Below are 17,483 nucleotides of genomic sequence, written 5' to 3' on the forward strand. Positions count from 1 at the left end.
GTAACGACAGCCTCAGCTGAGCACACAGTAAGCACTTAATAAATGCTCTTTCTTCCACTCCTTCCTTATTCCCCAGAGGATGTCTACGTAGGCGCCAGTTGGTATACTTGCTCACTACTTCATCCAAGATATCAAGACAAAGGCTATAGGAAAATAGGCACTAAGCTCCAATGGAAGAACACTGAGCTCTTCTTCTTGGTTATGCTAAGAACGGAATGGGAGGGAGGAAGTTACTGGAGCCTCTCCCAGGTCCTGACTCAGCCTACTTTCCTGTGACTAAGTTCATCCACACAGAGCCCATCACACAGACCCTGCTCCCCCCACCAGACTCACTTCTTCTGGGATGTCCCACTGGAGCTTCGTGGGGCACGGAATGTTGGGATTGGTGTCTCCCTTGCAGTGGCCATCTTCTGTGTAGCCCAGCTGGAAGCAGTCTGTAGAGATCACATACTGCAAAGAGTGCAACCATGTGGGTATTTATTTAAAGACAGAAGAAATGCTACAGTTGGTGGTATTAAGATACTGTCCAGGGATTTAAGTCAAAAGCTTTGCCCACTTAAGAAGATATACAAAAAAAATGCTCATACAATGGAGACAAATTCCAAATCTCAAAGCATTCTCTTGCAATTGGAATTTCTCTATTCATTCTTAAAGAGAATGAGAAGTAGAAAGAGAACATTTTCAATCAGTTTACAAACTCCTAAATATCTACCCCCCCAAAAATGAAACTAGCTACAGGGTTAAAAATCAATCCATCCCAGACAGGAGGAGAAAATATAAACTGAGGGTGGGAGAACGGAGCAGGGTGGAGAGAAATGGGAAGTCAAAATGGTGTTCTTGCTGTTCTTCACACATATCACTCCATTTCCCGCCTCCCATGGCCATCATCCATACCTAGAAAACATTCCCTCCTCGCCTTTTTTTTGCAGGGGGGAAGGCAGGGCAATTGGGGTTAAGTGACTTGTCCAAGGTCACACAGCTAGTAAGTGTGTCAAGTGTCTGAGGCGGATTCAAACTCAGGTCCTCCTGACTCCAGGGCTGGTGCTCTACTCACCTAGATGCCCCTTCTCCCCTCACTTCTACTTCTTAGAAGCCTGTTTCCTTCAAAACTCAGCTCAGCATAGACTGAGAAGGAGTGGCCAGACAGAGAGCAGGAGAAGTGGGAAAGAGCAGGGTCACAAAAACCTAGAGAGAAAAGAGTATCCAGGAGAGGAGAGTGATCCACAGTGCCAAAGGTTGCAGAGGGGGCCAAAGGGATGAAGACTGAGAAAGGCCATTAGATCTGGCCATCAAGGGATCACTGATAACTTTGGAGAGAGCAGTTTCAGTGGAATGAGGTCAAAGGCCAGACTGTAGAGAGTCAAGAAAAGAGCAAGAGGAAAGGAGGTGGAGGTCCCAACTGTAGACCGCTTTCTCAAGGAGTTTTCAGCAAAAGAGATATCAGACTATGACTCGTGGGGTGTATTGGGGATCCCTGAAGAGTTTGGCCTTTGTTTCCTTTGATTACTTCAGTGTCTTTGATTGAGTCTTACTGGGTGCTAAGCCCCAGGCCCAAACCCCTATCTAGGTGCTAAGCCTATGTGGGTGTGAATTGGTAGCTAAGGTGGGGCTCCAGGTGGGGCCAATGAAGGGAGGTGCTAACTCCAGAGCCAATAGTAAGAGCCTGAGTTCTGGTCCCTCAGATGACGTTTGATGACATCTGAAACTACAAAAAGGGAGAACAGAGCTATTTGCTTAAGGCTCTCACTCCTGGAGGCACTGGACTCTGGGCAGCCCCTCTAAGGGCCTTCTGGCTGAACTCAGACGTTGATGGTTCTCTTGGTAACAACGAATTGTATTTGGTCTGTTGATGTTTGTAATTTGTTGGTATTTGCTCTGAAGTTCAGAGTGCTTGCTTTTTCCCCTGAACTAAGCGAATGGTATTTGTATGCTGGATTAAAGTAAGATTGTTAACCCCTTAACATTGCTTTCCTTTGTAAAGTAGATCAAAAGAACCTGGGCTTGCAGCGTTCTGTGAGCTGGTTGTTGTTGGTTTTACACCCCCCACAGCAGCTGCTAGCCAGATTGTTGAAACATGGGGATGGACAGATCAAAGAAGGATTTGTTTTGGATGTGGGTGTATTTTTAGGTAGGGATGCAGTCAGTAGACTGAGAGTGAAGGTCAGTGAGATGATAGAAGAGGAGTGCACCAGAGGAGATGAGATGGGAGAGATCTGCCTCAGTAAGGAGAATGGTTTCCTCTTTGGGTGAGCCAGGAAAGAAGAAGGAGAGAGAGAGAAGGAAGATGGAAGATGGAAGAGCAAGAGGGGAAAAGAGAGAGCTGAAACAAAATGGCCCCAAGTTTTTTCAGTAAAATATGAGGCAAGTTTCTTAACTGAGACAGTGAGAGCTGGAGGAGCCATAAGAGGCTTGAGGAGGGAAGGAAAGGTTTGGAGAGCAAGTTAATTAGGGAGGTATAAAAGTATTATTTTGCTGCAATGGGAGCCCAGTTGAGACCAGGTGACATAAATTTGTAGTGGACCCAATTCACCCAGTTTTGTGATTTTCTCCAGTTTCGTTCAGCAGGATGTGAATACGAGTGAAAGCAGCGGATGATGGGAGTAATTCAAAGCTGGGGCTTGGCAGGGCAAGACTGGGGCCAAGGGACAGTCGAACTGCTTCACCCAGGAGTCAAGATGGGGAAAGGAGAGCAGTATAGCCAGTGTAGCAATGATGGCCTGGGCATCAGGAGAGGACAAAGAAATGTGAGTCATCGAGCACCATGTGAAAAAAAAATGTTTCTGAGTACTGATAATAAGAGAAATGCAAATTAAAATGACTCCAAGGTTCCATCTCACACAAAAAGAGGACAAAAGAGAAAAAGGTCATTGTTGGAGGGCATTTGGGAAAACAGGCATGCAAAGGGACCGCTGGCGGGGCTGCGACCCAGTCCAGCCATCCGGAACTAAACCCCCAAAAGGTCCTGAATTCGACTCCGTGTTTGATACCACTGTGGGCACAGATGTCAAAGGGATTTTTTAAAGGCAAGAAAGAATTGATATGTACAAAAACATGCAGAGCAGCAGGAAAGGACAGGAACCAAAGTGGGTGGCTCACCTTTTCACCCACAGATAACTTGAGGGGATGTTTGCATGGGCACTAACAAAATATTTCCACATTAACTTTCCTGTCACTTGAACTTTGACTTTACAGAATAACAGAATAATAGTCATTCCTTTTTCACTATAGCCTCTCACCTCCCACAGGTGACCGACAATCGGGGCATCTGCCCAAGAATGCTCTGCATTCAGGCCCATTTTGCCATTCTTGAAGACGATGAACGTGAACGTTTTGTCAAACCACCTGAAACCCAAAGGAAGCTGAGTTAGTTCTTCCACCACAAAACCACACCCAGACGGCCCAGGTCAGCTCTCATCCTCCCTCTCTTGGAGACCCCATCTGGTCCCACGGACTGGAGTCTCATCTCTGTGCATCATCTGTGTAGCCAGGGCCTCTCTCCCAAGTCTGAGGCTCGCAACACCAACTATCTCCTGGACAAACTGATGTTTCGAACTGGATTTTGCACAACATCCGGAACACATTGAAACAAAGAGGAGGTGCCGCAGGATGTCCAAAGTACTACACTTAGAGGCAGGACAACCTGGGTTCCAATCCCGCTGCTGACACTAATCATGTGACCCTGGGAGAGTCTGAGGGGGCTTGGAAGGTGCCTTCTGGCACTGCGATCCTTTGACAAAACTAGACTCACTCTCTCTCCTTCCAAGTCCATCCCTCTTCCTAACGGTGCTACTTCTGTGGCAGGCACCCCCACCCTCCTTGTCAGTTGAGTTTCAGCATCATCCTCCCCTCCTCACACATGGCCAACAAGATGCCCCTCCCCACCCCAGAAGTCACCACCTCCCCAGCTCTGCTTATCCCTGCTCCCCCAACTACTGCAAACACCTCCTGGATGGTCCTCTGCCCCAGCCTCTCTCCAATCCATCCTCCCCTCAGAGGCCAAAGGACCTTCCTAAATGCTGTGTGGGCTAATGGCTCCCCTTCCAAGGTTACTTTGCATCTGCTTGGTATGCCCTTAGCTACACAAGAGTTTCAGACAGAATGGAAGCTCCTTGGGGGCAGGAATTGTTCCTTTTGTGCCTCAGTATCCCCAACCCCAGCACAATGCCCAGCATATAGTAGGCTCTTAATAAATGCTTGTTGATTGGTTGCCTGAGTATGCAGTCTCCAGGGTAGTGAGTGGGACCCTCTGTGGACACAGAGACAAGACTCAGAAGGAGTTGTTTGTTGAGTGCCTGTAACCCTTAGGAGAACAGGATCCCCACAGTCTCATAGCCCCTGTGGAGGGAGAAGCACTCTTGCTCTTTCTCTCTCTCTCTCTCTCTCTCTCTCTCTCTCTCTCTCTCTCTCTCTCTCTCCCTATGTAATACTGGAAAAACTAGGAACCCCTGAGAAACCCCTAGCTACTGAAAAAGCACCCCCAGAAAGAATGGACTCAGGTCTCTTTGGCATTTAGCAGATATCCCTGGGGCCCTGCGACTCCTTCAAGGAATGTCAATAGATAGGACCATCCCACTGAAGGATAACCTGGAAGACCCTTTCTGTCTAGCAGATATCCCTGGGGCTCTGACTCCACCAAGGAATGTCAATAAGATTATCCCACTTAAAGATAACCTGACTGAATCTTTTGATCAGCCAGGACCTTTGTTCCTGTTCCCCCCACCCTGTGACCTGGCCTGTAGGTTCCAGGAGATAATTAACCACCGTACCCCCACATGTCCTATATAAGTCACGGCGTCACCCCAACACGGAGCCATTGATTTGGGTTGCAGCCCCGATGGCCGCCGGCTAATAAATTCTCCATTTAAAACTTACTCTGTGGCATGTCTCACTCACTTCTGGTACAACACCTATCTCTCTCTCTCTCTCTCTCTCTCTCTCATTGGGTTTGCTTCAGCAACCTTCCAGAGTTGCCTTCTCTCAAATGTCTGGCTTTGGGAGTATGATAATTTCCAGCAGCACCTGGCACAGAATAGGTGCTCCTGGGCTGAATGCTCCCACAGGGAATGTTATTTAGATGGGGAAGGGCAAAAGTATTTTGGAGTCTGGATTATATGTGAATGGGTGACCTAGGGCAAGTAAAGCAACTTTTGGTAAGGATTCGCCAGGCTTTGCGCTTGGGTATCTTGGAGAACAGCAGCAGTAGAGGCAGGAGGAGCAGCAGCTTTGTATTCATCTAATTCACAATTCTCTTAATTACTCTGATCTGCTAAAGGAAAATCAGCATGGCCCTTATTGAGATAAAAATATACAAGATTCTTAGTACAGTATCAACCCCAGGGGGAAGGGAGGCAGATCATGCTCACTTTACAGATGGGGAAATTGAGGCACAGAGATTAAGTGACTTGCCCAGAGTCACATGCTAAGTAAGTGTCAGAGGCTGGATTTAAGAAACCCAGGCCTTCCTCACTCCGTATCTCATAGGCTATCCACTCTGGTTATGTTACATGAAGTCCTAGGGCCTAGAGCCTTTCCTCTGAACTTAGCCAAAAGGCTTAGAGGTTTTGCTCCCTGTGTAAGAATCACGTGGTCTACTGGATAATAGAGGAGAAAATATACATTTTGTTCATACTAATTTTACTTTTTAATATAAGAGACAGCATGGAATTCTTAATAAAATGCTAGGCTTAGAATCAGGAAGACCTGAGTTCAAATACCACCTCCGAAGCCACTTATGTGACTCTCTGTGCTTCGAGAAACCCCGAGGACTGATCTCCTGAGTCACAGACGGATGCTTGGCCCCAGGGTAAAGAGCTCCCTGTCCTCATAAAACCACAACTCCTGAACAAGGTCAAGGAGAGTTTTCTGAAACAAAGTGGAAGAAAGATGTACAAAAACGGCCGGAATGCTAAGCCTTCCGTACCTTGCAGTTGTTTGTTCTAAATCATGACAGCCTCAGACTCATCTACATAACTGACATTGGTTTTTCCCATTGGCCAGGAAGCTTTCTCTGAGATTAGAGCATCTCTGGGCAGGCCAGCACCATACCTGTCGTAACATTTGCCGTGGAGCAGAGACTTGGCGTAACTGTCCATGGAGGTGACTGGGTCCTTTTTGTTATAGCCCTGCTCGGTGTCATCCAAAGTCACGATGAAGGCTGCTTTCTCAATGGCGTCAAGAGACTGCTTGTTCTTTCCACGGGAAAAATAGGTCTGCCGAGCCTTGGCCCAAGGCACTCTGCAGCAAAGATCAGACACACAGATAGTCATCGGAGGCAAACGTCACGAGGTGGTAGTCACTGCATTTCCTATTAGCAACCAGTTAAAACAGCCTTAAACATTTCTATAGGAATCTTACCCCAAACCCAGGAGAAAAGAGAAAACACTAATGAAAACAACAAAAGGGGTGATAAACAATAAAAGCCCCCACCAGAGTAAAAGCTCACATCTCCATGGCACTTTGAGGTTGGTAAAGCACCTTAGCATCATCTCCTGTGATCTGTACAACAACCTGGGAAATCCCAAAGGACTCCTGATGAAAAATGCTATCCACCTTCAGAGAAAGAACGAGGGAGTCTGGATGCAGATCGAAGCCGACTGCTTTCACTTTCTTAAATTTTTTTCCCTTTGGGTCTGTGACTAATTTGGAAATGTTTTGTATGATCGCACATGTATGACCCTTATCAAATTACTTACTGTCTCAGAGAGGGGGGAAATGAGGGAAGGAGAGAGAAAATTTAAAACTCAAAACATAAAATGAACGAAAAAATTGTCTTTACATGTAATTAGGGAAAAAATAAAATGTTATTTAAGGCATTTTTTAATGTAAAAAAACCCCACAAACCAAGAACCTAGGAAATAGATGTTATCTGCATTTTATCGATGAAGACACTGAGGTTAAGTGACTTGCTTAGCAGGGATGTGAGGCAGAATTTGAACTTGGGTCTTCTTGACTCCATGTCCGGGATTCTATCTACTGTGCCAGTGGTGGGGAACCTGTGGCCTCACGGCCACATGTGGCCCTTTAGGTCCTCAAGAGCAGCCCTTTGAACAACTTGAAGTTTGGATGCAAAGGGCTGCCTAGAAGCCCTTTGTGGCAGCCACACGTGGCCTGGAGGCCGCAGGTTCCCCACTCCCAGACTACACTCTCTAGCTGCCTCTAAGCAATTTCAAGACACCAGGACACCTCCCACCCTTTCCTCCTTTCCTTGTCTTCAATAGAAGTGGATCTTCTCCTTGCCAGAGCCAACCCTGGCCTAGGCACTGGACCTTCCTACTTCCTCCCATTTTCTCCAGCAGACTGCATCTTCCTTTATGACGCCTCTTCAAATCTTCAGCCATTCTTTATCAACTATTCCTATCACCTCTAAATATTCCTGAACTTCCTCCATCCTTAAAGAGCCTTCCCAAGACACAGCCACCACCCAAGTGATCGTAGTGCTCTTCCCTTTCTCAGATGCCTTGGAAAAAGTTGTCTACACTGTCTCATTCCTCTTCTCTCACTTATTCCTCAGCCCTTGGCAATCAATCTTCTGACCTCGTCAACAGCCAACAGAAGCTGCTTCTAAATCACTAAACCCGATGGCTTTTCTCAGTCCCACTCCTTCACTTGGCTACTGCCTTTGGCCCTGCTGACCACCCTGACCTGCCCTCTCCTCTCCCGGCTCCCCTGACCTGTCTGACACCTCCCCAGCTATCCTTGCAGGCTCATCATTCATGCCCTGCCCCATAACTGTGGGAGTTCCCAATGGTGACACGTTAAACTGAGCTTGTTTTTCTTTCCTCTTCCAGACTTCTCTGTTTCTGCCAAAGGCACCACCATCCTTCTGAATTGGTGTCTCAGGTTCCAATCTCAGCCTTATTCCAAGTTCCTCAGTGCCCTCTCCCCCATGGATTCAAACACTTGTGGGATTTTTCCTTTTCTGCCTTCCTAATATCTCTCCTGTATGACTCCTTCTCTCTTCCCCCACGGCTCCTACCTTGCCTAGTTCAGGCCCTATCACCTCTGGCCTAGATGACTCCAACAGACCCTGCCTGACTCTCTCCCCATTCCAGAATCTGCCAAAGCCGTTCCCTTGAGTATGTCTAAGACCACATGCCTTCACTTAAGCAGCTCCAACACCTTCCATGTAAGTGCTCAAGCTTAGTTTGGAAAGCCCCTCACAAGCTGGCCCAGCCCATCTTTCCAGCTTCAGACATTACTCTGGCCTCCACACTCTGGGATCCAACCAGACTTCCAACTGCCAGTGCTCCGTCTTCCACCCATGCCTCCGCAGACGAGGAATGCCTGCTCTCCTTGCTTCCACCTCCCAGCCTAGGCATCACTCTCTGCATGAAGCCTTCCCTGACCCTCCCCAAGGCCTTGTATCTAATGACTTTGTGTGCAGGTGTCTGTATGTAAACATTGCATCTCTGTGATCTACATCCTGCTTGTTTCCCCGGTTACGAGGTTGGCTTCCTGTCAAGATGGCTGTTTTAGTCTTTGTACCGGTATCACCGGTGCCTAGTATGCCGGAAGCACTTGATAAATGTTTTCTGACTCATTAATAAATGTTGGCCGAGGTCAAAAGGCTTAGAAATGTTCACTGCCCAGGCTGCTCAGCTTCCTCTGCCCCCGTCAGTCTTTATTCACCTTTGTTGTGATCGAATATTTAATAAATACCCAGATAAATAAGATGAGCATTCCCAGATCAAGCACAGAGACTGAGCAGACTAGGAGGTGGCTTAGGAGGCAAGATGATGGGCACCCCAAGTTACCCAGATGACAGCAGCTCACACTGAACATCCTGGCTACAGTGACCCAAAGGAACCCACCATGGGGCACCAGCACTCTCTGCGATGCTGAATATAGGAGGGCTGCGATTGTTTGAGCTTTCTCTACACCATGTGTGAAGATGAAAGGGGTGGTGCCTTGTAGGTAGGAGCTAGGGCTCCAGGTGCTTCTGCTGGCCCCTGACATTGGAGTGATTGCACTGAGCCTTTGAATTGAGCCCATATGGGAAAAGCCAAGGAGATGCAGGACTCATCCAGACAGGGTCAGGCAGCCTGCAGAGCTGCTCCCTAGATGGTCCGCCTGTCCTAGACAGACAGTGAATGGGGCCCCAAACCAAAGAGAAGGTAAAGGGTGAGTGAAATTGCATCAGAGACTCCAAGCTTGTGCCTAGAGCAAAAGCTCATCGATCTGGCTACAAATCAGGTCACCCCATCACCAAGGAATGCACAGTGGTGTAGAGGCTGCAGCATATGACCCACGGCCAATTACCTCCTCCAGGTGGCACAGAGGATCTCCTCAGGGGGAGACACAGGATGGGAAAAGAAGCTGGGTGCGTCACACATCAGAGCCATGGCTACCAATTGGATAAGCCTGTGGGCTGCAGCCCTGCCCAGGAAATGTTGAGGGGCTGAGGGCAGGTGGGGCCCCGGAAGACAAGACCAAGATGGGACAGGATCAGAAGGTTACGGTCTGTGGGAGTACATCACCAATAAGACCACAGAACCACTTTAGGTAAAGGGTTTTAAAAAGTCCCCTGACTATGGGCACCCCCTGCACTGCTCATTGCTTTCTTGGGGCTATAGGTGTGAGTCAAAGGCTCGCCCCAGCCACAAACACATATTAGGTTCGAATAGCATGCATTTACATGAATTTTCAAAAGCCACCGCTTTGCTGCTATTCTTCAGTCACTAGGGGCATATACTTTCTCTACCCTGATGCCCAAAGAGCATCTATCAGAGTGATATACGACCATTGGATCTAATTAAATTCAAAAATTCCCAAGCACCTACTCTCTGCAAAGCACTGAGGACCCAAAGAGTCCTCTGAGATACAGATACTGTCCCATGGGAGCTTGTGAATCTATTAGAAAGAAAGACAGAAACCAGGCCTTATGGTACTAGTGTAGCTGAGGGGTGGCACCCAAGGGGAGGCTGACTCACTCACTTCATTTGTAGCCACTTCACAGGTCAGGATGTTTCCCTGGAGGGCAACCATGTGGCTACCACTCTAACTCCCAGGGTCCCAGGGATAACTTGTGGGTGACTATCCTCATCAACACTAAAGCTCATAAGCCCCTGCCAGTGTATTTGCCATGAACAAAGCAATCACTAATATTCAATTAATCTTAACCAAAATATTTACTGGAAATGCAGAAATGCAAGGTAAACACACTATATTTACCTAGCATTCCACCCATAAACCTCAATTACAATTTCTTCCAATGTATACAGTGTTGCTGGGGAGAATGGGCACATACCCAAAGTCCTAGACTAGGAAATCACCCATGTAGCGAACACATGTGGCCAGGACAACTCAAAACTCTAGAACTTCAGATGTAGGTGCCCTTTTTCAGTCTCAAGGACTGTCCAGAAAAGTTTCCTGAGGAGCACAGCATCTGTCTGAAACAGATGCTTCCACAGCTGATCCAGGGCAATCTGTGCTTAACTATCACTGCTCTAGCCTCACCCAGGCTAGCTGATCCCCTGGTCAGCTTCTCTGATTCTCTGTTTCCAAGCTGGACTAGATCCTTGATAGCAACTGTAGGATCCATCACTTCCACCTTCAGCCTTAGCCGATGCCTTCAGCTAAAGTAGTGCTGAATTCTTAGAGGAAAAGTTGATGAATGACTTTTGTCCTAAGGTTGACAAAAGCCTCTCCAACTCTATTCTTTTGCAGGATTATTCTTCTCTTTCTTCTTCTCCATCACTTATCAGTAACAGGTGAAAATACAGACAAACATCTTCAGTGTTCCCCCCTCTCCTCTCTTCTGCTCAGCCAAGGATAATTGAGAACAGAATTCATTCTTTCTGTTCTTCGTTCTTCTCAACAGCAGGTGTCAGTAGAGAGCACTCCAGCCTCTCACTGGGCTGCCAATCTGCCTGGCAACAAGTGACACTGCAGAGGCTGTGACTGTCCTATCCTCTCTCTCACCTCTTTCCTATGCCTTTCTTGGTTCTGCCGCTGGGTCTCATACAGGAACAAGCCCACCTTTGCTTCTCATCTTCTCTCTATAATCATGTCTGTAATTACATCTGTCCCACAATCAGCAAACAGTTCTATTGTCCATATTTCCTAAGGGTCTAAGAGTTCTCAATTCTTCATGTGCAAATCACTAAAGATTGAGTTCTGGGTTCCTCTTATGGTTCTACAGCTCATTGAATGCAAATAAGCAACCGCTGCCTCGGAACTCTGCGTCACACTTGGCTCGGTGATGCTCCTCCTCAGAATGGGAGGCAGCGGACATCAGCCTCAGAGAGTGAACTGCCAGGGGTCACCCCTTTACATAAGGGAGAGAGACCAGAATGTAGAGGAGCATCTGGGCCAAGTCTTGTGAGAAATTAGGGGGAAGGGGCATGAAGAAGGAGCATATTCCTGGGCTTCTGAATTGGGCCTTAAAGGAAAAGGTTTCAGCAGTTGGGAAGATGAGGCCATTCCAGGAAAGGAGGGGCTATGGAGATAGTGAGGGTGGCCCAAGACTGGGGAAACCAAGGAGCCCTTTGGCTGAGAGGAGGGAGGAGCTGGTATGGGCTCTTCATTGGAGCTCAATAAATTCGTTACACACACAGAGGCCGGGGACTGCCTGACCTTTCTTCCATCCATCTGTGAAGAACGTTTGGCTTTTTCCAGGACAGGAGACAGGTTCTGCCCTGTTTTTCTCCATTGTCATTATAAGAAAGGACATGTGTCAACCCAGAGCAGAATGAGGCTCCCCGGGGGCCTGGCTCACCATCCCAGCATTATGAATTCTGTCCTGCACCCACAGAATGACAGGTGGACTCACAGATCATTGCTGAGGCTGGAAAGGGACTTAGAGGCCAGTCAATTGGACCCTTCTCTTTTACAGAGAGCAACCTGGAGGCCTCAAAGGACAGGTGCTGAGCAGGCCTTTGGTGGAGACCGAAGCACAGCAGATGTTAGAAAGAAAAGTCAGGTGCACACTGCTGCCGAGCACCCACCTTTCACCGGCTGTGAGGGCAGCCAGCTTCTCCTCCCCAGCCTGAGGCTCCGAAGGGTCATCGAGAATTCTCTGGATTTGCTGCTCAATTTCCCGAGGTTTCAACAGCCTGCCATCGTGATAGAGCCAGACTTTGAAGTAGCGCCCTTGGTGGTACACCACAATGTGCTTGCTGTCCTTCACATGCTGTATGGTATCTGAAGGGGGCATGAGGGAGAGAGGGGGAGGGCATCGTTAAAAAAAATGGCGATTTTCACTGAAAATGCACTCACCAATCCTGGAAAACGGCAGAAATCGATAGCTAGAATTCCTCAATGAAACGCCAGCTACCACGAACCTCATCCCATTGGAAAAGAAACAGAAAACCATCCACGCCAAAGCAGGATCTAGAAATAGGGACGTATTCCGGATCAACTTAAAAGGGTGGAAGGGCTTGGGGAGTTGTGAGTTGTGTGTATGTACATGTATGTAACCAAGGGATGAGCAGCTGGCACCTCTTCTGAACTCCAACCTCACCAGTCACTGACCAAACTGAATGAATGATTCACTTATGTCTGCAGAGCACTGACAGTCTTCTCTCCTAGGAGCTCCCTCATCAGAGGCCTGGAAGGGAGGGGCCTCATTTTACAGATAAGGAAACTGAGACCCAGAGAGCTGAAATGCCTGGCCCCAGGAAACAGCCAGCAAGGATGGGATGAGTGCCAGGTCCTTTCCATGTCCCCCACGGCATGCCATCAGCATGGCACAGCGAGCAGAGCAGCAGCCAGGCCTGGGTTCCGATGCTGCCTTGAACATACGCCAGCCCTGGCAAGTGCCTTATTTCTCAGGGCTCCAGGCAACTCCGTAAGGCTTTAAATGGTAACTCCCTGCACTGGCAGGGGAGCATGTACACCTGCAAATCCCCTGTGCCAGTGAAAACACAGGCTCAGTCCCTGTCTCCTTCCCGTAATAGGTCAGCAGGAATCAATCGCATCAAAGAAAGTGGCAGCTGGGTTGACATTTTCTCTCTGACAAGGCTTTTCTCCATGACTGATGGGCATGGGCTGGGGAGGGGATGATATTCCAGTCCTTTCTCCATGACATGGGATTGTATGGTAGAAAGGGCCCTGGATTTGAAGTCAGGAGACCTTAGCTGGAACTCTGACAGTGCTGTGTGATGCTGGCCAAATCTCTTGCCCTCTCAGAAGCTCAAATGAAGACAGTTGCCTCCTGCCTCACTAATTCCTAGGGCTGCTGTGAGGGAAGGGCTTGGGAAGGAACAGACAGGAGTCAACGTCATCATTTCAAGCTGTTCCAGGTTTGCTGCTCTGCCAGAGGAATGCCCACCACAAGCCAAGTTTCCACTCAAGGCAAGAACTTTCTAGCAATTCGAGTGGCCCCCAAATGCAGGGTAGTGAGCTCGTCACTGGGATTTTTCCAAAAGAGGCCTCACGGATAGTCACCTGTCAGGAAGGATTCCTGCCCTGGCACTGAGTGGACTCAGTGGCTCCAAACCCCTTTCCACACTTGGGTTCATAGATTCTAGACAGGAGGAAGAACTGGGGGTGGGGGAGGGGTGGCCTGTGACCTTTGCTGCCACACCAGGGGACCTGGCTGGTGACATCTGTTAAACTTCAACCTTTTCTCCTCCTTTACTGAGCTTTGGCTCAAGAGGATTCTGTCCTTGGCCCCTGGAGCAGGGGAGACGAAAAGGAGAGATTCAGACACAAATGTGATGAGGAAATGGCGGGGATCAATGCCAGATTACAGAGGACAATTTCTTTTAGATACAAACAGAGATAGATGGGTGAGCATGACTGTTGTAACACATCATATCAACCAATACAGATCAGCAATATTACAGACGCCCTGCTTTCAGCTACAGTCAAAACCAACTCGCGGACGGAGACCTGCCATTGCTGGCTGACTTGGAGAAAAGGGAAGAACAGAGGCCTGGCAGGTCCCCCTCTCGGGAAGGAAGTGAGGAATCTGAGAATCAGAGGTGAAGTGACAGGTCCCAGATCACACGGCAAAATCGTGGCCAAACTGGGTGTCCTGACCACGTGGGCCAGATCACCAAAGACACCACGCCGACTCTTCACCAAACAGATCTGGTTGAGATGAGCAGCTTAAAAAGGCCATCTCCTAGAAGGGGATAGAGATTCCAAGAAGATGCAAGGAAACACGTTGACATCATGCACAGTACACGCCAAGGCCCATTGAGGTCAAGGCATTGCAAGGGTAGCTTTGAGCCCCCCAGAGGCCATAGCTCCCAGACATGACTCACCTGTCTCCTCTCCTGGGATTCGAGAAGAATTAAACATCCGCTCCCACTGGGCTGAGCAGAGGGGCACAGTGGACCCCAGCAGAAGAATCTGTATCACGAATGGATGTTTCAGATAAATTTTTCAAGAAAAAACAAGCAAATGAACATAGGTTTCTCTGTGTCTGTCTTACACACACACACACACACACACACACACACACACACGTGCACGTGCACACACACAGAACTGGGCTTCTCCATCATTGCTCCTTTCTCTTTGTTATATCACGTCCTAAGATGAGCACATCAAGGCATCACTTGAACTGACGATAACATGCTTTGGCTTCATTTTTCAGGCTCTTTAAAGAAAGAAAATGATTTCTCCTGGAATGCCAAGTTCCAGCAGGGTATTTAAACATGGCCTTAAGGTGCGCTACCAAGTTTGCCATCCAGTCATTTCCTCTGTGCTTTTTTTAAAACCAACTCTGAAGTAAACTAGTGACTAACCATATCAGCTCTTTGTGGTTCATGGAAACGGATCAGTAACTGGCTTGAGGAATGCCCTTCCAAAGCAGACCCTTTCCCTTAAGGGGAGCTGCTTTTGAGGGTGGGGTGGAGGCCAGCTCTCCAAGGCCGTGGACCCGAGTTAGATTTACTTACGGGTTTGATTTCCTCTCGATCCAGCTTCCTCCGGTACAGCAGGATAGAGTGGATGCCGTTGCCTGCCCTCGCCGCCTGAATGTGAGTTGGCAGGATATACAATAAATCCTAAGAAGGGTGTGCGACACGGACAGAGAACAAGAAAAAAAGCCAGACATAAATGCTGGGGAAGATTGGGTTTAGGTTGGGATAGAAGAAATCCACAGAAAGTGCTTCATATGCTTCAAATGCTTCATACGCATCATTTCAGCCCTGCTAAAATACGCTGTCCTCAGAGAAACTAACCTCGCTTCTATTACTGGCAGCTCTAGGGACAGCAATCTTAAAGTTTTTAAATTTTACAGCCATTTTCATTACCCTACCTATTTATGAAGACTTCATTAACATCTCAGAAGAGAGATGGTTTCTGTATTATAAATTGAAGATCCTTTCCTAGTCAATATATGGATGTAAGATGAGTATTGGAAGGCAGGGTCAAATTAAAAAATTGCAGGGAAAAATAGGGAACTAACAGACTCAGGGAGGTAGAGCAGAGACAGACAAGAGATAAAGAAGCCAAAAGAGTCTCTACTTGCCCACCCTGGGACAGTGGGTGCCCCTCCCCCAAATCTAGCTGTTCCAGGTCAGGGCCACAGTGGCCCTGATGTACAAGGAGCTCCATACTTGTGTCAAGCCAGGGGTGGGAGTTGAGAGGCAGAAGGCACGTCGAGCCTTGGGAAAAGACCCTGGGGTCTTCTCCAAGTCAGGGGGCACTGCCAGCTTCCCAGGGGAGCCCAGTGCAGGAGCAGAGCTGGGCAAGATCCCTGCCCTGAGCTTCTCCTGCTCCCCACCCTGGGCTGGGCTGTCTGAGCCGGGAGGGGAAGGGAAGCCAGGGCCGACACAGAGCAAGGCAAAGGAAGGAAGGCAAGGCCAGGCAGCTTCCAGCTTGATTCCAGGCACAGCAGCCCTGGGGCTGACCATCCTTCTGAGCTGCCATCTTGGTCTCTCTCCTCATTCTTTTCCAGAGAACAATTCCTTAAAAACGCACCTGCTCTGCCCTTGGTTCCTGGGCCTGCCTTCTTAGCCTGGCACTCACAGATCATGCTGATCTGTGACCAACCATCCCTAGGACAGACCCCTTGGAGCCACTGCTCTAAGAGTCCAACTCGGGTTCTAGGTGGGGGGAGGGGTCTTCCCAAAGCCCTTCCTTGTTTTAGACCTTTCCCAAGTCTTACATTTACAAGCAAACAGAAAGGTCTCAGCTCAGAGAGAAAGTTGGTCTTCTCCAGCCCCACCAATGGCACTCCAGTGGCTTGTCACAGGAGCTAGAGAACATGGACCCAGGATGCTCAGGGGTCCCACTGACTTCAAAGGGACAAAGAGCCCCTAAGAGCCCATGCCCAAAGACAAATCTGTTCCACCCTGAGCAAGCCCTCTCCACCTCCAGGCCAAATCCATTTGTAAACACTGTCCCAAGGCCAGGCATGGTCACATGGCCCATCAAGATGAGATCTATGTTGATCTGTAACAGTAGCACAATGGCCTGGGTGCCTTTGGGCCAGGCTATGTCACTGCCAGTGAAAACTTGGCAGGCCAAAGTCACCTCTGACCCACACTGGCCACGCAAAGTCTATGGGACTTGAAGTAGGTGGAGCGGTGCCCTGCCCCTGCGGAGGGAGCTGCCTCTCACAGAAGGACCCTGTGAAACCACAGGTAGAGGCTTTCCCTCTGTTCCCCTATCTCTGCTGACTTCTAAAGAGGCCTGACAATGGGAGTGTGTAGCAAGACCACCCACAGTGGCCTGAGTGGCAGACTGTATCCCGAACTGCAGGAGGCCCCTGGACCAACACATCATCTTTGGGTGTCTGCGTGCTTACTCCTCAGGGGCTTGCCAGTACTCCAAGCTTTCTTGTAGCTTCTATTTCTTAGAGAAAATGGTTCTCCCCTTTCTGAGGAGTCAATGGCTTCTATCCACAGAGACTCAGGCATCTCTGAGAACCAAGGGCATGAGATTCCCTCCTCCTGACCGGAGGCTGTGCTCAGTTACTGCCTGGCAGACGGGGCCCTAAGCCGATGCCCTTTTTGCATCCCAGGCCAGGGCTGGGCAGAATTCACAGGCATCAGGCTTCCCAGTCAGCTTGTCCTTGCGGGACACAGAGTCCTTGAGAAGGCAGCTCCCCAGGAGAAGGCAGGCTGCCTCCCAAGGAGTCTGGAGCCAAGGAGGCAGGGCTGAGTCGTCTGGGTGCCCCCAGGAGCTCTCCCCACCCCACAGGGTCCTTCACACAAAACGCAGCCTGATGATGGCCACATGGAATTCTTCCTTACCACCAAGGTGACATTACCAGATTCTGTGCAACCTGCAGACTTACCATGGCATAATAATTGCTATTCACCATGATGGGGCCTCGTCCTCTAAGGTAAACATATTCTTCCCACCAGTCGCTTACCTAAATGGGAGACACAGAGGAAGAGACAAACCCCAAATTCTTAATAGGAACGGACCAGCCATCTTCATGAATCAGGGAGACTGTGACAGAGTGTGCAAGGCTGGTTTAACCAGATACACCACCGGGCAGAGCAAGAACTGACGTGCAATCCTACTATGCTATGGCTCAGACAATTTGGACATGGGATCCATTACAGAGATGGCCCCAA

At 48.8% G+C, this 17,483-nt stretch overlaps 1 protein-coding gene across 4 annotated transcripts in view; it reads right to left on the minus strand.

The window, feature by feature from the left end:
* The window catches only part of CPT1A (carnitine palmitoyltransferase 1A), a 68,412-nt gene that overhangs the window by 13,764 nt on the left and 37,165 nt on the right, over positions 1-17,483 (minus strand). For all 4 annotated transcript variants that reach the window (XM_036763029.1, XM_036763030.1, XM_036763032.1 and 1 more), the window contains exons 7-13: positions 17,198-17,275; positions 14,850-14,957; positions 14,211-14,298; positions 11,946-12,141; positions 6,046-6,234; positions 3,237-3,342; positions 334-450 (exon numbers count right to left, since the gene is read on the minus strand). In XM_036763029.1, coding sequence (XP_036618924.1) covers positions 334-450; positions 3,237-3,342; positions 6,046-6,234; positions 11,946-12,141; positions 14,211-14,298; positions 14,850-14,957; positions 17,198-17,275 — 882 coding nt within the window. The remainder of the gene's footprint in view (positions 1-333; positions 451-3,236; positions 3,343-6,045; positions 6,235-11,945; positions 12,142-14,210; positions 14,299-14,849; positions 14,958-17,197; positions 17,276-17,483) is intronic.

This window comes from Trichosurus vulpecula, chromosome 6, assembly GCF_011100635.1.
Source record: "Trichosurus vulpecula isolate mTriVul1 chromosome 6, mTriVul1.pri, whole genome shotgun sequence".
Taxonomy (NCBI): domain Eukaryota; kingdom Metazoa; phylum Chordata; class Mammalia; order Diprotodontia; family Phalangeridae; genus Trichosurus; species Trichosurus vulpecula.